The sequence below is a fragment of the Abrus precatorius genome, unplaced genomic scaffold (genome assembly GCF_003935025.1).
Source record: "Abrus precatorius isolate BTA unplaced genomic scaffold, Abrus_2018 Scaffold4, whole genome shotgun sequence".
In the NCBI taxonomy this organism is placed as follows: Eukaryota; Viridiplantae; Streptophyta; class Magnoliopsida; order Fabales; family Fabaceae; genus Abrus; species Abrus precatorius.
In genome coordinates, this window is record NW_020874384.1 from 4,957,560 (window position 1) to 4,978,182 (window position 20,623).

A 20,623-nucleotide genomic window follows, 5' to 3' on the forward strand; every position below is an offset into this window, starting at 1 on the left:
TAAACTGATTTTCTTTCCCAACCAAACCTTCTTAAGACATTTCAACTATCATTAGTATTGATCATTACTGATTCGTTAACTAGTAGAGAGAGAACACAGTATCTTGTACCATTCGAAACAAATAAAATTAATACAGCATCATACAATTGGAAAACACAGCCTAATGTAGGTTAGACTATTTTGGGTTTAAAGATCTATTGATCGGTCTATTAATGCTATAAAATAAGTTGGTCTATTGGAAGCTTGCTTTTTTTAATTAAGCAATGGTGCTTATAGAAGCAAAGATAATGGTGGATATGCATAATTGATAGAGGATTCAATTCAATAAGTGCTTAATTAAGCACTTATTTAATAATTTTTTTGAAAAATGATGACTTTTATTTAAATTTAAAGATAATATTTATAACTATTTTTATAAGCTATTATTTATAAATTCTTCTAAACATACCATACTAATAATACATAGTAGCTATTATTTTTTTGTCAAACATAGTAGCTTAGCTAAGAATGCTGACACTTTGATAATAGCCAGCAATTAATAGAACTTTGATGGCCCAAACAATTATTTTGGGCCAAACTAGGCCCACTTGTAACAAGCATTCGTTTCCAAAGCACACATTAATTTATTTATTTTTTCCTTTTCGCAAAGAAGAATGCTGAGAAATCTACGATCCCGGCGACGCCATCGCTACGGCGTGTTCCTACGCGCCGTCGTTTCGGGGCTGCTTGTGTTGGTATCGGTGTGGCTCCTCATCTCTCACTCTCACCTTCGTTTACCTTCTCACGAGGTCAACTACGACTCCCGCCTCTCCGATTCCCCCAACGACGACGCCGACGAGGACACCATCGACGCTCTCGACATCGTTGAAGAACAAACGCAGGACTCCACCGAAGCCGACGACGACGACGAGTCTTTGGATCAGAACAACGCCTCCGGCTACGTCTTCCACCCCGTCCAGGGCGTGATTCGAGCCTTCAGCAAGAGCTTCATGGACGACGACGAAATCTTCACGGAGTCGGAGGATCGCGGTAAGACCGCGTTTGGATCCGATGACGTGGCGGTGGAGGAGAATGTGAGAAGAAAGGCGATTCAGGTAAACGGCGTTGAGGATGCGCTTTTGTTGAAGACGAATCGGAGGGTTTCGCCTTTGAGAGAAGGTTGGGGTGATTGGTTTGATAAAAGAAGTGATTTTTTGAGGAAGGATAAAATGTTTAGGTCCAATTTAGAGGGTTTGAACCCTTTGCATAATCCCATTTTGCAAGACCCTGATTCTGTTGGTCTCACTGGAATCACCAAAGCTGATAAAATTATTCGTAATTCTTTGTTCAATGACTTTAAGAGAATTCCCTTTCCTGCTAGAAAGATCGTTCAAGACCCCAATTTGACTTAGCTATTAGGTGTTGGGTGTTGTTTAAGAGGAAGTTTATCAATTTTCTCTTTGGATCCTCTCCGGCAAGATTTTGGTGCAGCCAATATCTGCAAAAATCCCAACCATTGATATGATTTTGCACAAAATTGAAAGAAGAAAGATAATATTATGTGCGGTTAAGATTTCTGCTGCAGAGGCAGGAGAGTATACGGTCTCGTATTCTACTGTAGTATAATGTTGTTTGATAAATAAAATAATGTTTATTTATTAGGGGCTAACATTTTGTTCGACATGCCGTGTAAAGAACAAATCTGTTCCACGCAAAAAGCTAAAATTGTTCATATTGCAATCTTTGTAATTGCAGGTGCTGAGGATTCTGCCAATTGATCCTCATGACCTATTTGTTCAGTATATACCCAGACATTGTAATTGTATATATGCCTATTATTGTCTTCTACATTGATGTACTAGACATTCACTTGCTATTTACTTTTGAATACTTCATTATTTGGAATGTTTGGATTGCGTAAGTACAAGATTTGGCTTTGTTGACTGCCAAAAAGTTGGAGAGAACTAGAAATCATATATTGTTGGTACATAGATGGTGAATCTTAAGTTAGCACAAACTTATCCATGCCCTGGACATTCACGCAGCTTCACTATCCCATCACTTCATCATGCAGTAGTTGTGCTATATATATACCTGACATAAAAGAAGGGCTAACACCATAATTTGTTTTGTCATTTATAGCTCATACTAAAACCATATTCAAATGCTAGCCCAAGCACTGTAAATGGCATTTTGTTACAAGCATTCAATTACCTACACTCTTAAGGGTGGCAAATATGCTTCAATCACAAAACCAAAATAAGTAACCTTATATGCTTCGAAAAAAGTAAAGAAATAGAATCTAGCCATCCCTTTTTTAAAATCGAGGACACATGGATTCAGCTAACTCGCATGTATTTGTGAAACGAACTACCAAGGCAACATGTTTGAGGGGCAAAAACTCTTTACGGCAGAAGTTTCTTGCTTCTATTGGGGTGCGTGAGATTTTCAGACTAGAGGTAACTAGATACAAATTTCAGTCATTATGTACTTTTTAGATTCACTCCAATATATATTTGGAAATATGTTTAAAAAGTCTATAAACCTATATTCATAATAAACGTTATTATTAATAAAATTAAAATATATATCAACTTATAATTATTTAAGCGCAAATCTAAAAATGTCAAGTCCTTCAACCTTTTATTCATGCCAACCAAAGTCCTTCAATATTGTATTGGGACCACTAGAAGTTTTAAATGGTATCTATCTCAAGAGATGTTTAATAATAAAGAAACAAAATGACTTTTTTTTACATTGTTTTTAGAGAATTCTACCATGTCCCTTCATTTAGTGCTCCGCACAAGAGAATATACTTTAAATGTGTAATGCATAGTTCGTGACTCTATATTAAAATAATTATTAGTACAAGAGTGCAAAAATCAATTTACACAATTATATAATATCAGACAAAATATGATATTATTTTATTCATTTATAATAATAAATTTATCTGTTAAGAAATATAAATAACCAATTTTTATTAGTTATGATAAACGTATTTGAGAGTGAGTATTCTTGTAAGTTGAATAAATGATTATCCCTTGAGTTTTCTTTAATCATTTTATTTCAGAAAGCATTAGTCCGAACAATTGCCTTCGTTCTCAGGGATAATATCCAATAACTAAAACCATATTCCTACATTTTTGCAAAGTGAATATTCCTGCAGGTGAAGTATATTACCATCATTTGTGTCGTAAGTCTCAAACATTTAGCTAGTACGAAAAGACAGTTAATAATTATTTAAATATAAAATTAGATTTTTTACCAAAATCTATTAACTGCATTTTTTATATCACTTTTCTGCACTGCGTATAACCTACTAACATAAGGATAACCATGACAGAAACGTAGGCCGATTATTTCTAAGCAAGTGTTATACCGATATAAAGTAATGTAGTTGTTTTAGTAACCATTAAAATTTATTATTCTTAGTGTGCAGTTTTACATAAAAAATGAACATTATTATGCAAAATGTATACCACTTAAAATATAATTAAAATAACAGACAGTAACAACTTGAGAGTTTCTCATATATAATTATAGTCTAATGTAAATGCTCTAGCAATGTGCCTTACCTGCTTAAACGAATCAAACCACCCATTTATTTCTTGGAATTCAATCACATGGATTCTGTAAATTGCCAAGTAGTTCACAGTGATGATCAATTTCCGAGGCCTTGTCAAAGTCATGAGGTAAATCGTTTGGTTAATAAGTTTTTAGCCTCAATCGGTGCCCTTGAAATTTTCACTGAAGAGGTAATTAGACACAAGTCTTTATAACTTCTATAATAGGTGACTGATGCAACTAAAAGTTGTTTAATTTCTTATCACTAACAAAGAGTAAGAAAGAATAACACTTTTGTGTTAATTTTCCTTCTTTCAGATGTGGAAAGCAGCTCTAACAGAGTTAACAGCAACTGCATCTCTTGTGTTCACCTTGACAACATCCATTATTGCATGCTTGGACTCACATGAGGTTGATCCTAAGCTTCTTGTTCCCTTTGCAGTCTTCACCATAGCTTTCTTATTCCTAGTTGTGACAGTTCCTCTATCAGGGGGCCATATGAGTCCTGTTTTCACATTCATTGCTGCTTTAAAGGGTGTTATCACTCTTGATCGTGCGCTCATTTACATATTAGCACAATGCATTGGCTCAATACTTGGTTTTTTAGTACTTAACTATGTAATGGATCCAAAATTAGCTGATACATATTCATTGGGAGGCTGTGCCATTGGTGGCAAAGGAGAAAATTCTGGTGTAAAGCCACAAAATGCTTTGTTATTGGAATTCACTTGCACATTTGTGGTACTATTTGTAGGTGTCACATTGGCATTTGACAAGAAAAGGTCCAAGGAATTGGGCTTGCCAATGGTGTGCTTCGTGGTAGCAGGAGCCATGGCATTGGCAGTATTTGTGTCCATTACTGTAACTGGGCAGGCTGGTTATGCAGGAGTGGGCCTGAACCCAGCAAGATGCTTAGGCCCAGCATTGTTTCGTGGAGGTTCACTTTGGAATGGGCATTGGATTTTTTGGCTTGGGCCTTTCTTGGCTTGCATAGTGTATTTTGCTGTGTCACCAAAAGAGGGTCTGGTTTGGGAGGATGAAGAATATGATGTCCAAAAGTTGTCTATTGGTCCTTCTGGGACTATCCATAACAGTACCGTTGCAAATGATCAATCAGAACATGGTAGTGCAAGGTTCCAAGCCCAAATATGAAGGGAAAGTAGCTTCATAACTTTGTTGCCTTTGTATTCGACTATCACAAACTAATAAAAGTCGCAACTACATAAATACATTTTCAACTAGATTTGATGGAAGTCAATATTGGGACTCTTGGTTAACAAAGATGTGCTTTGTTTGGTTTGACACAAACAACACCAACTATTGTGTTTTTTGAAAATTTTTGAACTTTTAATGCAAATAATGTCACGATTCCTTTTTATAAGGAACTGAGAACATTATTTTTATACTACTTATTTAAGATAAATAAATAATAAAGAATATAAGTATAAAATTCACTTCTTATTCAAAATAAAACAAAGTTTCTTACAATAAATATCTAATAGAACAACATAATATTACATTTAGTTCATAATACTCAAAATACACAAAATTATACTACATAACTCTCTCTAACACTTTTCTATTGACCCCTCAGCATGTGAAGTAGATACAACATCTATTCATATACTACTGTATGATCATCACAGTACACACGCATATAACAATAGAGATAAAAATGTAAGGGTGAACTTACAAAAGAAAAACATAATATAAGGAAAAAGACTTTAATGTAAAATTATTCGACTCCAGCCTTCTAACACTTCTCGACTGACCCTCAGCTTGTGAAGTAGATACAACATTTACTACATCTGCTTACATACCACTATATGATCATCGCAGTACACATGTACATAATAGTAAATATAGAAATGTAAGGGTGAGCTTACAAAAGAAAATCATATATATAGAGTAAAATATTACTCACAGTAACAACCTCATGCATTCTTAGCCCATCTAATGCACAGTATGAAAATAGTTTCTAACTAGTTTCACAGCCTAATTATTTCAGAAGGAACCGAGCCGATCCGGAAGCAACTCATTCTGGTATCTGGATCCAAATAGCATAGCATAACTCAACATGCTCTATTGTTATACGTCTACCTACCTAAATGTGTAACTCAGCTCTATAATGATGTAAGGTATATATCTCAACATGATGCAACATAGACAAAATCATATTCTCAACAGTTCAGCTAAAAAACAATTTATAATATTTCAACTAAATCTCAGCTTTTAAATCAATTAACAAAAGTTACAGCATAGAAAATAGCTTTTATCTAAGAGATCTGTAACGTCCTTATTTCAAATTCAGTACATATAAATAGCTTTTCATTTCGATTCAATTTCAATATGAAATTCGGATACCATAAAATTTTTCCGGAAGTAATTACTACAATTTAATCAAATATTTCCATTTAAATCAATAAAATAGTGCAATGGCATAAAACTTCTGAGATTACCATAATCAAAAGTAAAGAAAAAGGCTATACATAAACTTCACAATACAGTATATTAATTTACAAACTGTATGTTTGAGTATTTAAAGATCAAAATAATAATTACAACACCAAACACTACAAAAAGGATCCCAAAGTAGCCTCAGTTATACTTATTTTTCGCATTCCAACTCTCTATCTCGGCTAGGTCCTCAGAGTCTAAGTCGTCATCAGATCCCAGATTTGCCAAAGTCAGCTTTGACCTTTGTTCCCATGACGCGCTCAAAGATCCAACGGGTAGGTCTTCTTAGAGAGTCGTGGTCATGGTAGGTGTATAAGTAAGTAAGGGCTGCTGGGGTTCTAACTGTACCCCTATATATATATATACACACACACACACACATATAAGGTTTGGTGTATCCTACTCCTAGAAAAGTCGAATGGAATACTACAAGTAAAATCTATCTCTATCATGACACAAACCCTAGGGTCATTCTCTACCAATACAACAAATTTAAAATGATTTACACGTTGGTATTCATTAAATACGTAATTTAATCTAAAGTTTACAGAACTATCTACCAGTCTAACTCTTCCCTGCGGATTCGTCATCTTAGTTCCCTAAAATTATCAGTAAGGATGAGCACCTATCTTATAATTCAAAACATGATATTACTTTAAAGACTAACATAACAGCACAATCATGGTCATGGAATACAAGGAATCATAATAACATAAATTTCAAAGTAATATATTAGACATACACATATTCATAATTATTATGTTGCTCTCTTTCGGATACGCACATTCAGTGCACTGTGTCACAATTATACGATGCCTCCAGCAGTTCTTGAGGTCCTACACAATTAGGTAAATAGTCATCGGTTAGCTCATGCATACGGATACAACGTACACAATAACGGCTCCTTAGCAAAGATATAGTCAAAAGTCTAGTCAGGAAACAAGTGTGAGGCCATGTGGCGCATTCGCTCTTAGAAAGAATGTGTACACATGCGCGAATGTCGCTCACCACCCTACATTTCTCCCAGATTTTCTATCGTCTCTGGACTCTATACCCTCGGTATATCTCTGTAACTATTCACACTAGAACCATTCAGCTTCTTACACTTATCTCATGCTCCCTTTTCATACTAAACTCATTATTCAAGTAAGAAATCGTGCTTAGTAAAACACTTCCGAACTAAATTCCAAACAAACGGACTACTCGAACATATTATTAACACCCAAAATTAACCCAACATATTTTTCATTCCTAGCTCATTAATCCTCTTTTGTACCTAATTGGTTGAATTGGATCATTTTATGATGTTTGAATTTTATTTGGGCTTTATTTAATTTTTTCAGTATTTGGCAAATTCTGATACTGTTTTAGTTTCTGGACCATATCTTGAGTTGTAGAACTCCTTTCATTGTGATTCTTGATTTGTAAGAAAAAGGTGCACAATTCCTATGAAGAGGTCAAAAACCAATTCTGATGATAAGAAGCTGAAACTGGGCCTGGAAAAAGTCAAAACGCTGCAATCGCGTATCATGAGTAAGGTGCAGTATTTGGGCCATATCTCAGTCCACAAACATCCGATTAAGTCCATTCTAGTGGCATTTTGAAGCTAACATCCAAGGCTATAATTATCCTTCAGGCAACGAATCAAAAAGAGGCCGTTTTCTTAGCCGAAAAAAATGGAACAAAGTGACGAACTGAATTTTAAATTTTTGAATTTTGATTTTAATTTTTTGGCTCTCGTCTTCTTCTCTCTTCTCTTCTCTCTCTCTCTCTCTCGCTTTCTCTCCCCTTTACGAATTCTTTCTCTCCATCCATGGAGGCTTAGATTTCTATCTAATTCAAGGATTAAAAAGGGACGTGACACTCTTGAGGATTGATCTCACATTGGCATAAATTCAATAACAATTTCGGTTTCATCTATTCCTTATTTTTTCCCTTTTGTTAATTATATTTTCGAATTGAAGTTATTCGTTTGGATTAATGATTATGCATTTGGTTGATTACGTATTATTCGATTGATGTATGTAATTGAGTTTTAAGGAACATGAATTAGATTTTCAGGTTTGAAAACTACGATTAACGACATTGGTAAATTAAATTGGAATAATTCAATTAGGTTCTACAGTTTTCTGAATTTTAATTAATTATGTGCTAATCGAATGCATGAAGATTTTCATGTGAATGCTGAGTTCGAATTGAGGTTTCATTCAAATTCATTGTTAATTACCAAATTGTTTGTTGATGTACTCTCTTAAAAATTCGGTGATAGAGTAGTCATTTTTATTCTTAATTCTTGGATTAGAATTTCAATTTTTGTTCACTCTTCATTCTAATTATAATTAAGTGTGTTTTTGTTTCCTTTATAAACAAACCCCCCCGTCTTATATACTCTCTAAATAGATTAATTTGTCCTTGTGATTCTTTGAGAAATGACCCTAGTTGCTTACCTCGTACTATAGTAATTAGGTTTATTTTGACTCGTGTGCGACCACGTGTCATCAATCAATCATAAGAATCATACTAAAACGCATACATAAAGTACATGGTTACAAAATAATTATTATGCTTAAAATAACAAAATAAAGCCCTCCTTACCTTGAGACGAAGTTTTGAAAGAGATATTGTGAAGGGTTTTAGGTGAAAGGATCAAGATCTTCTTAGATATCACAAAAGAAAATATTTTGAGAAAGGATAAACTTAGAAAACACCCAAAAAGAGAAAACAAAGCTCCAAGAACTTACTTGGAGTTGATTAATGAAGTTCCCAAGCTTGGATTTGAAAAAAAGTTGAGGTTTTGGAGAGATTTTTTGAGAAGAAAGAGTTAGGAGTTGAGAGAACAAGGGAGAGTTCGAAACTTGAATTGTAATCCAAGTTTTCTAACTTGAAAACTCTTAAATACCCCTAGACTTGCGACATTCTCGCTACAACGAGCCATTTCTCGCTACAATGATAAATTCTCACTATAGCGAGCCATTCTCTCGTTGTAGCAAAAAAACCAGACAAAATTACACTTTGTTGTCTGTCATTCTAGGTACAGCGAGAGCTCCTCGCTACAGTAAGAGAATTCTAGCTATAGCGAGAGAGCATCAGAATGCTTGATTTCTAGACACTCTTTCTCACCACAGCGAGATATTGATAAGTTTGTAATTAGGCTCTCTTTTACAGTCCATATATTCATATTTGACCTTTATTTTATTTGGATTTTACACTAATTTATATATTAATTATCCAGTTTCATATAAAGAGGTTGCAAGTGGATTTTGGATGTATTCTGGGCCCAAATTAATGGAAGATTAGAGTTTCGCAGCAGTCAGCATGCCCAAACCCATTCAATAAGCACGGGGTGCTTTGAGCTCATGCACGGTCGTGCTTAAGGCCTTGCACGACCATGCTCATCTGCGGGAAACCCAATTATGAAGAGTTTTTAGGGTTTTCAAATCTTATAAAAGGGAAGAGCTCAGGCATTGTAAAAGGGACCGTTTTTACATCTTGACTTTGGCTCTAGAATACATCTGATCTCCTTTCTCTTGCATGGGATCCTTGGCACATGTTTGGCGAGACTTGGAGCTTCAAGCGATCTTACTTGAAGACCAGAAACACATCTCACACTCTAATTTGCTATTTCTTTTAATTATGGCTTTGTTTATGATTGTTTTAGTTCTTTTCTTTAGCATGAGTAACTAAGTCCATAGTGACACGAGGTCGCACACGGGTCAAAATAAACCTAATTACTATAGTACGAGGTAAGCAACTAGGGTCGTTTCTCAAAGAATCACAATGACAAATTAATCTATTTAGAGAGTATATAAAACGGGGGGGGGGTTTGTTTATAAAGGAAATAAAAATGCACTTAATTATAATTAGAATGAAGAGTGAACAGAAATTAAAATTCTAATCCAAGAATTAAGAAGAAAAAATGACTACTTTATCACCGGATTTTTAAGAGAGTACATCAACAAACAATTCAGTAATTAAGAATGAATCTGAATGAAACCTCAATTCGAACTCAGCATTCACATGAAAACCTTCATGCATTCAATTAGCACATAATTAATTAAAATTCAGAAAACTGTAGAACCTAATTGAATTATGCCAATTTAATTTACCAATGTCGTTAATCGTAGTTTTCAAACCTGAAAATCTAATTCATGTTCCTTAAAACTCAATTACATACATCAATCGAATAATACGTAATCAACCAAATGCATAATCATCAATCCAAACGAATAACTTCAATTCAAAAATATAATTAGCAAAAGGGAGAAAATAAGGAATAGATGAAACCAAAATTTTTATTGAATTTATGCCAATGTGCGATCAATCCTCAAGAGTGTCACGTCTCTTTTAATCCTTGAATTAGATGAAAATCTAAGCCTCCATAGATGGAGAGAAACAAGTCGTAAAAGGGAAGAAAAAAAATGAAAAAAGAGAAGAGAGGAGAGGGGCCAAAAAATTAAAATCAAAATTCAAAAATTTAAAATTCAGTTCGTCACTTTGTTCCTTTTTTTCGGCTATGAAAACCGCCTCTTTTTGGTTCGTGGCCTAGAGGAAAATTGTAGCATTGGATGTTAGCTTCAAAACGCCACTGGAATGGGTTTAATCGGATGTCTGTGGACTGAAATATGGCCCAAATACTGCACCTTACTCAGGATCCGCAACTACAGTGTTCTGACTTTTTCCAGGCCCAGTTTCAGCTTCTTATTTTCAAAATTGGTTTCTGACCTCTCATAGGAATTGTGCACCTTTCTCTTAGCTTTCCTACAAATCAAGAATCATAATGAAAGGAGTTCTACAACTCAATATATGGTCCAGAAACCAAAACAGTATCAGAATTTGCCAAATATTGGAAAAATTAAATAAAACACAAATAAAATTTAAACATCATAAAATGATCCAATTCAACCAATTAGGCACAAAAGAGGATTAATGAGCTAGGAATGAGAGGAAATAATATTATAAAAATCCAATTGATCAATAGCTAGGGCTATGGAAACTATTATTCATGAATTTATGGGGTTTTGATGTTTGAATCTAAATTTGATTTCTGTTTCGTGATTAGATTTTATCCTATTGCGCTTCTCTATTAGTCTTAATTAATTATATCGTCAGACGACCGTACCTCGGTTAATTAATAGATCTACAGGGTAAAACGAGACAAAGGATTAGGTGGACCAAACCAATCTTTTTCTTCTAATCGTTATTAAATTAACAAGTTCATAAATTCTTTAAGCTTTCTTAAATTAATGTCTTGCATGACCATTGGGGATGTTAATTTAGAGAAAAGAATATTAATATTGCATGACCATTGAGTATTAATAGTATTCGTATCAATGATTGGTAATCACAAGGAAATCAGATTTAGAGTTAAACAGAAAAATAACATAAAGGATTGAATGAGAAAACCTATATGCTCTAAGTTCCTCTCCGATAAGTTTAACCAAGACGTGCATTGTATTCCTTGCTCTTAGTTTTATAATTGATTTTATAAATTCTTGTTTTTAATTAATCTCGTATCTTTGAAGCTTAAACAATTGAATTAAGAAATTCTTAGTAATTGAAAAATAATCATTGTGGGACGATATTTCGGGGACTTAATTTAAGAACTCTTTATTGCTTCTTGATGGGTACACTTGCCCTCTGAACAGATATCTTGCAACCTACATAATTTAAACTCTCTAAAATTCAAATAATTTCACAAATATAACCAACATTCAATGTTATAATAATAAATATAAAAAATGAGGATGTTACAAGATCTGACAAAATCATCTGAAAACTTCTTATAATAATATACTAAATTGTTTCAAACATCGTTTGATAGTTAAAGTAAGCTCCCTTTACCTTAGAATAACGATTCACATCAGATCTACCGAATATTACTTGTTTTATGGCAAGATCTACTAAAAATTTAGCTTTACAACAAAATTTCTCCAAGATATCATCAATTATCTATAAGAAAGAGAAAAAGAAGAAAAATGAACAGTAAATCTAACTTCAAACTTATAAAAACTTATTTCAGATCCTTCAGAACAAACATAGTAGAATCCCAAATCTAATGAGAAATTTAAGTTTAAGAGGATTTAGTATGAGAGAAAATAGTGGTATATGGCCTTGGATTTCTCTAGAACCTTTGAGAAGGGTAAATAAATGAAAATTTCGTGCAAGGCTCCTTATTCATAAGTAAAATTTTTTTAAAAAAAATTGACACTGTTACACTGACTCACTATTCATACTAAAATTACTGTTTACGCCAGATTTACTATTTACACCGACTTTGCTTTTCACTTTTATTTTTATTTTTTTAATAATTTCAAACTCTATCTAAATTTATTCTAATACCAAATAATTTTTTAATTAACATTTAACAAGTACAAAACATTATAGATTACTCAATAATAAATTACAATCTTGACAAATAAAATTCATTTTAAGCATAGATTTAAGAACTTTACTGATTGGTTTAATCTTTAACGAATTGGACTGGGAAAAGATTAAGCGTTTAGTGAATCAATTATAGAACTGAAATTCAAATTGAATCTAAAGAATCTTAAACATGTATATTGCTTCAAAATTTCAAAAACATTAAAATAATTAGTTAAAAAAATTTAAAACAAGAAGCTACTTTTTAAAAAAATTATTTTTGGATCACTTTTGGTTGTCACTTTAAAAATCAAATTGCATTTCTCATAATATACACAGGAGGAAACCAACACATTCCTTTAATCCTTTCAACCTATTCCTAATTATTGACTCTTTTATATATATATATATATATATATATATATATATATATAAATATAAAAAAAACATTAATTTATAAATGAGAAAGAATAAGACAAACATAATTTTTATAATTTGTAAATAGAAATATACTAATATATATTCTTTTAAAAATTAATTTGACGATTAGCTTTGAGTAGTATGATTTTATTGAGAAAAATTTTATTGTATAAGTTTAATTTTAATGTATTATTAATATAAAAAAATGTATAGTGTTAATAAATTAAAATACACTATAGATATAATTTTATATTAATTATTATAAAATTAATATTTCATACTGATGTGATAATTTATGATTGGATAGTAGTATAAAAAAAATTACACTATTAGTATATTAAATTAAATTCTTATTAATTATATAAAATCACTCTTAAGTATTGAAATTAATATTTTAAAAAAAAATATTATTGTATTCTATTTATCAATTATTATTAGTCTATTCACGTACCAATAATTTGTGTTTTGAAGTTGGGATTGGAATGTATGATTCAAGAGCCATACAAGTTAACTGAGTTTGTTTGTTTAAACCATCACTTGAACCTAGATCCAACTCCATTACTCTTTTGTGTCTACATAATAGATAGTAATAATAATTTAAAAATAAAGCTTACTTGCAATATTATTTATGTTTTAAAATATTGCTCTCCAATTAAAATTAAAATTTTACTTAACAATATTCTATAATAAAAATTATCATTAAAAATCTGACATAAATATACACGAAATCTTAATAGACTAATTTGAAACTCAATATATAACCATAAGCTTTGAGCTGACTCTCGAAATAAGATTAGTATTAGAGAATGGGTATATTGTATATTTTCATTTTTCTAGTGAAAATGTATAAAATGCCTTTAGTTTTTTCGCGGATAAACTTACATTTATGTTACATCATTCGTTCGTCAGCCAAGTATCTTATGATTTGAATTCAAATAAGCAATAGGCTTATCTTTTTTCCCAGCTACGATTACATATCTTAATGTCTTTTAGAACTAATTTGTTTGTTTTCTCTCTAAAATCCTCTTCCTAAATTACAAGGGGCTCAGTAGCCATATATAGCACTATTGTATTTTATGTGTTTGAAAAGTTCTTTGGCATAATAATTGAATTTCTTTTACTCAAAAAGTGTGTATGATGATGGGAAATGATATGAGTACTTAATCGGGTGCAAGCTCAAAGCCCTTATAAAATAATTCTACTGCTCATTTTTTATGTGATTTCTTAGTGTAACTGTTGTATTTGACTCCAAAAGTAACAGATCAACAATGAGTTTACACTGTGTTGAGAAGGTCCATAGTTGTACCAATACTTCTTTCAATGCCAATCACGGGAAAAGCTGTTTATGGTGGCGTTGGGTGGAACCCTGCAAAGTGCTAATTAGTATCATCTTTGCGATTAGAAGCTCCACAATTATGGAAAGGGTATTGGTTTTCTGGTTAGGGAGGTATCTTGCTGTTTCAAAATAAAGCCTATGAAGCTCAAGAACATGTCCAAATAGGAACCAAAATAAATCAGATTGTTAGAAGTTTAGGTCTAGCATATCAGATTTAATTTAGGTCAGATTAAACTCATTGAATATGTTAAATCAATATTTTTTCAAAAAATATTTGATTATAAAATTCAAGTTTAGTCCATTTAAATAAATATAAATAATATAATGGTTACAAATTATTACGTAAATCTATATTATTATTATTATTATCATAGGATTAAATATTTAGCATTTTCATTATTTGTTTATTTAAAGACTCAATCACATTAACCAACACATAAATTTAAGTTTATTAATTTTCTTCTTTATTTAATATTATATATATATATATTTATATATATATTTTAAAATCCTACTCAAATCAAATAGGATCATTGCGAACTATATATTTTTTTAAAATATTTAATGCAACTACATAACTTGAAATTGAAATTAATCGTTAATCTATTTAAAGCTAAATTTTTAAAGAAACTTTTGTAACAAATCAACAAGTACTTTTAAAAAAGCATACCAAACTTTAAAAAAAAAAAAATCAAAACTTAAATGTTATAAAATATAATTAGTCTAGGTTATTCTATTTTCATACTTAAGAGTATGAGATCTTATAATCAATTCAAACTTAAAATTTATAAAATCTAATTATTTAGTTTATTCTATTTCCATCATTAGTACAAGAGATCTTATCCTTGTAAGTCACATTTGAAGAGAAGACGAGACACAATATTGATGACACCTTAGAAGACTCCTAGGCTATTGGAACAAGGATGTACTATATTTTAAGGCTTTTTGTCTAGTAAAAAGAAACAAAGTTTACCTTGGTTTAGCTAAAATGTTAAAGTTGCTATTAGGATGTATTTACACGAAATACCAAAAAGCATCCATAAGGGATTGAGAATGTATATGTATCAGTAAAATAATGATATTGTTTTTAGGTTATGATCAAACAGCCTGAAAGATGATTGAAGTACAACTAGAAGTGACCAACAAGCCCAACTAAGGGGGTAACTGACTATTCAATTTTCCTTCTCCATCGCATTCTATATTTTTCAAATTCACAAATCCCACAGCATTTAAATTTGACTGTTCAAAACACAAATTATAGTAATAATTTACATAAATAAAAATTTTATTATATTTCTCAGTTCCTTTACCCGTCATATACTTGGGCAATGCTATGCCGCAGCTTCACTAGAAGATGGCTGCAAAAGTGTAGAAGATGAGTCTAGAGGCTCGTGCACTACCGAATTTGAAGAAACTGATATGGGATTTCCCTCCAACTGCAACATGATACTCCCCAGTATTTCAGTCAAAATTTTCTTCAACTCATCTTCTTTGACCATTTTCCCATCATCTGCATTCATCACCTTAAAGACTTCACCAATGACCTTATCCATCTGTAAAATCAAACATGTGAATGTTAAATAAATTGCTAAGGAAACACCAACACTCAAAAAAAAATGTTACACACTTCACATACACTTTGAATATACCTATACAAAAGAGAATACCACAATAATTAGACAAATTATAACATCTTATTTTATCTACAGAGACTCGTGTTAACTTTATCAATACTCTTTATTGATGTAAAATTTGTATATACTTTATACAATAAACCATGTTGTGTTGAAAAAAGAATTCTACCCTCCTCCTTAGATACATACTCTTCCTTATACAGTAACATCTACCTTTATATAGTTATCTTTTTCTTGATTTAAAATTTAAATTAAAAATAAAAAAGAATTTAACCTAAATTTACTTCTTGTGGCGTCATACAACTTTTAAGAAAGTTTTGCTATTACTAAGGCAATGGCTAAATAATTAGTAAATAAAAAAATAAAAAATTACAGAAAGTTCTTAAGTGGATGCATAGCTTTAATTAAATGTCTATTTAATAAGTTTTTCTTACATGAGATCTTATGCTATAAATTTAACTATAAAATTTATTAAAATAAACTTTAAAAAATTATTTTAGTAAGTTATATAAAAAATTATCTAGATTAAAATAAAAAAAACTTAGAAAAATTATAAACTACTTCCATAACTTGTCTATAAAATTTTCTAAATTAGCCGCAGAGGTACATCTATAATATTAAATAATGTCTTTCCCCTACTTAAAAGGGTTTACTCATCGTTGTGTTAAAAAGGTTTGGCTATTTAGGCAACGAGTAAACATATAATAAATTTTTATTAAAATTTATGAGAATATATTAGTATCAATTTTGAATAAAAAACTATAGTTTTTTATATTTTAAAAGCATTGATTAATATTTATTCATTATTAATAAAAAAATTTACATTTTGATATTTTGACTATTGTCCTCTGCAAACCTTTTTTGAAATTTGCCTTTCCACAATAATTCCGGGGATGATATGCAGAACCTCGTGCCAATGGTGAATTTTGTCTTTTCATTGACTTATCATAAATCATATTACTCCCGCATTAATTACAAACCGTTGAATGAAATTAGAACATTGCACGAGAGATGTGACATATAAACTTCTGCATTATATTTTCAGTATGGTTTAGTATTTTACCTCAAATGTCTATCTAGTAACTTGGATAGAGTTAAAGCAACAAAAGAATAGATGATAATAGTGAAGCTGAAGATGAATTTGTAGCATGTGTTGACAACTTACCTCTTCAATTGCACCAACTGGAGGTAAACCAGCAGATGGAGCCACCACATCCAGTGCCACCCTTAGATACTCCTTTGACATCTTTCCATTTCGATCTTTAGGCAAATTCTCTAAAGCTGAGTTCAAAGTCTGCATGCATCCCATCATAGATTGGTTAATCTTAATCCCATCAAAACTTTAACAATAATAAAGATTATTTCAAGGAACCACAACTAAAATAAACCTTGTCTAATTCAAACTTGTTGGATAATAGTCTCTTAATGCCACTTCCATCAAAGGTGTTCTCACTATGAGCAACTATCACAGGTTGCTCCTTAAGACGATCAGCCACACTCAATGCTACTTTCTTAAATTCCTCCAAAAATGTCTCTTGAGAAACAGGCTTATCCAAACAAGAGTCATCTTTAGATAGCAGTGCCGGTTCCACAATATTGGTAAGGACCTAATCAAAGATAGATAAGCCAAGAGAGGAAGGAAATGACATAAGTTTGATAATTTTTATCTTTTTGGTTATGAAGTATATAATGAACTTCTTAGCAACAAGTGAAAATATGTTTTAATCGTGTTTTAATTTCTCATATCTCTAAAGAAGGTCAAAGATATTGGTACGAATTGACTACCCAAGAATCTGATGTAGGAGGAATTCCTTGATCAACAGTGAGCTTGCCTAGAGCTTCAATTATATGATCATGAAGTGACCGATCAGGGGATTCAATCTGAGAGAAAATGGATGCCATTTCTGCTTCATAACCTGAACTATTAACAAACTCCAGAAGATCTTCCCCATCAATGCGAAGAATCACAATTGGGTCTCGCTTCAATCCAGCAGCCATGCCCAAAAGAATGTCTGAGAGAACCTCTTTGAACTCACTCTTGCTCACTCTTTCTTGCTTCCCATGTGTGAATTCATTCAACACCTATGGAATAAGTTACTCAACATGTCAATTCTTGCTTTGTGATTGGTTCAAACATAATGGCCAATCAAAGTCTTGCTCACACAAATATAATTATAATCTTATGAGGAGAAAAATAATCCGTTTAATCCTCATTATGTCACGTTATTTTAAAATCAAGTGCTATTTTTTTCTTCTTGTGACTAAGGTAGTTTATACTTTACATATTTATTGCTTGCCCATCTTTAGTAGTTAGGTGAGAAAGCTTTTCCCCCAAAGTATGTCGCTAAAGAAAACCTTTGCCTGTCCCCACAAGAACATTGCCTTCAGAATGCAGCTAGTGGCCTGGGCCATGTAATTTACTCATTGACTATAATAATAGAAGTTTGACTTTTAGTACCCAAAAGTCTAACTCAAAACTTTCTAGTAGCATATTATGAGTATAAATTATTAGTTTTAAATCCAAGTATAGCATAAGTTTAAAACAGCACAAATCATTATTAGTTTAATTTATATTAGAGCCTAAGGTCCAAATGCCAGCTTATTGTTAGTTTCTACCACATTTCTCACCAGATTCCTCCTTATAAGGAGATGAGAAAACGACCACAAAAAGTTAAGTAGCGCAGAGAAATCAATTGTAAGTTTGCAACCAAAAGCAGAGTCCCACAGGACCGACCAACTTATCATATTGATGGATAGGTCCAAATTGTCATAAAGAGATTAGGATGCTTCTGGGACCAACTATAAGTCAATTTTTTTATTAAAAAAACTTGCTCTATAATGGCCCGAAAAGGATATATATATTCCAAGCAACAAGTTAATTTTTTCCAAAAAACATATAGTCATATTATATAAAACATTACAAGAACAAATCATTTTACGTCTGCTTCTCCATCCACATTTGAAGCATTAAAAACAAAAAATGTTGGAAATGCGCCAAAGACATTGGATAAAAACAAAGCTTAAAGCCTTAAACCACAAACGAACAATGTTTTAATAAATAAAAACAACAGACATTGGAACCGAAACAAATCTGATGAAGATATAATGACATCACACTGATAATAAGTTAATTATTTTGCCTTGGACACGACCATAATTTATTAGAACCATGAAAACATTAGAATTCGTAATGCCACCAAAACAAAACCCAGAGAAAAAGTCTAAAGCATATACGCCACAATATCTTAGCAAGCCGATTAGACACCCAATGCAACAATCTCGTCTTTCGGTTTTTCTCTGTTGCGTAATTCAAATAATTAGGTGGTGAAAATTCAAGTAAAACTAATACAAATAAAATACTATCAATATTTATATAATAAATTGATTACCTTTTACAAATTGTTTTGACTTTTTTAAAAAAAAAATTGAACCACAGAGATGTATTCAAAAGATACTGTGGTGTTAGCATTTGCGAAAGTAATGACAACTTTTCATGTAGAGAAAACTGATCTTTCCATGCCAAATGTGGCAGAATCCAAAGGAATGAATAACTTTGATGTTAAACCCACCACCCTCTGAGCCAGCATTGGCAAAACACCAAACATATAACCAAACAAAGATACATAGAATATATGTATAAGTAAGAGCGAAAAGAAAGGAATGAAACCTCAGAATAGATGTGATCAGAATCAGGGTTAGAGCCGTGAGCAGGCAAACCAAGAGCAGCACCAATATCAGCAACAGCAGGTTGAAGCTCCTTCACAGAGAGTTTGCCATCTTTGTCTCTATCTAACTCATGAAACTTATGATCCACGAAGTTGCTGAAAACTTGCTCATTTCCAACCAACTCCATAATATTGGAACCGTCTAGAACCTGTCCATTTCCACCACTTTTCTTCTTGAGGGTGTCTGAACCTCCTCTCCTACACTCCATTCTCTCCCTTAAACTTCTCCCTTTTCTTGTGACTCTTGTGACTTCCTTGCTCCTCTCGTGATTCTCACACCAGCTAAAGTGACTTCAGTTTGAGATCACCCTTTTCCTTTTCTATTATCTCTCTCGCTTATCCACCATTTTGTTTCTGTTTCAAATACGCCTTCTCGATTATTCATGTGCTTTTATTTATTTCTTATTAACTATTACTCACCAGAATAATTAAGTTTTATTGTATATAGATACTAATACACGGTTTTTTAACGTAAAAGGAATTTTTTGAGAAAAGGGGAGAAGAGAATTAATAAACTAAATTCTTAAACCTTTAATATTAACATCATCTAATTGAAGTGTTAACTTTCAAAGTGTGTTAGTTGAACAACAATCTCGTCATAGTATTAAAAATATTGAATAGTAAGTAAGATAAACATTAAGAAGTTAATACTTGTTAAGTCATACTTTTCTTAAATTTTGAGATAACCTTATGTAAGTTATCAAGTATTATCTTATTCCTACTATAATTTTATTCAAATAGAAAGTCTTATAAATGCTGGTTGAAATTAATTTATTTTAATTTTTCAGTAATAAAATCATTTACAATCATCCAATGGAACCAAGCATGATTTACTTGTGTAATGGGAAAAAGAGGAATGATGAAGAGATCATTAAATCTTTGAACAGTAGTGTGAATCCAGTTAAAATTATTTTAATTTTAAATATTTTTAATAATATTAATCTTGGTGTAAGTCTTGTTTTAAATTGAGTGAATTATTTATTTAAAAAAAATTTGACTTATTTTTTTATACAAAAAATAATAAATTATAATTTATTATATTTAAGTTAAATAAAAAATCTAAGATTGATTGTAAGAGTTATATATATATATATATATATATATATATATATATATATATATATATATATATATATATATATCCT

At 31.6% G+C, this 20,623-nt stretch overlaps 3 protein-coding genes across 3 annotated transcripts; 2 read left to right on the forward strand and 1 right to left on the reverse strand.

Annotated features, from left to right (window-relative positions):
• The first annotated feature begins 653 nt into the window (after positions 1 to 653).
• Positions 654 to 1,673, forward strand: LOC113866040 (uncharacterized protein At4g19900-like). The gene has a single exon (XM_027500931.1). It carries the CDS (start codon positions 654 to 656, stop codon positions 1,389 to 1,391), a length of 738 nt encoding a protein of 245 aa, XP_027356732.1. The 3' UTR covers positions 1,392 to 1,673.
• A 1,932-nt stretch (positions 1,674 to 3,605) lies between these two features.
• LOC113866042 (aquaporin TIP1-2-like) lies at positions 3,606 to 4,698 on the forward strand. The gene is made up of 2 exons (XM_027500932.1): positions 3,606 to 3,737; positions 3,865 to 4,698. Exons 1-2 carry the CDS (start codon positions 3,606 to 3,608, stop codon positions 4,696 to 4,698), a joined length of 966 nt encoding a protein of 321 aa, XP_027356733.1.
• Positions 4,699 to 15,170: 10,472 nt separating this feature from the next.
• LOC113865433 lies at positions 15,171 to 19,950 on the reverse strand. The gene is made up of 5 exons (XM_027499964.1): positions 19,421 to 19,950; positions 17,539 to 17,835; positions 17,142 to 17,360; positions 16,919 to 17,047; positions 15,171 to 15,672 (listed from the first exon to the last, which is right to left on the reverse strand). Exons 1-5 carry the CDS (start codon positions 19,685 to 19,687, stop codon positions 15,451 to 15,453), a joined length of 1,134 nt encoding a protein of 377 aa, XP_027355765.1. The 5' UTR covers positions 19,688 to 19,950; the 3' UTR covers positions 15,171 to 15,450.
• Between the last annotated feature and the right edge of the window lie 673 nt (positions 19,951 to 20,623).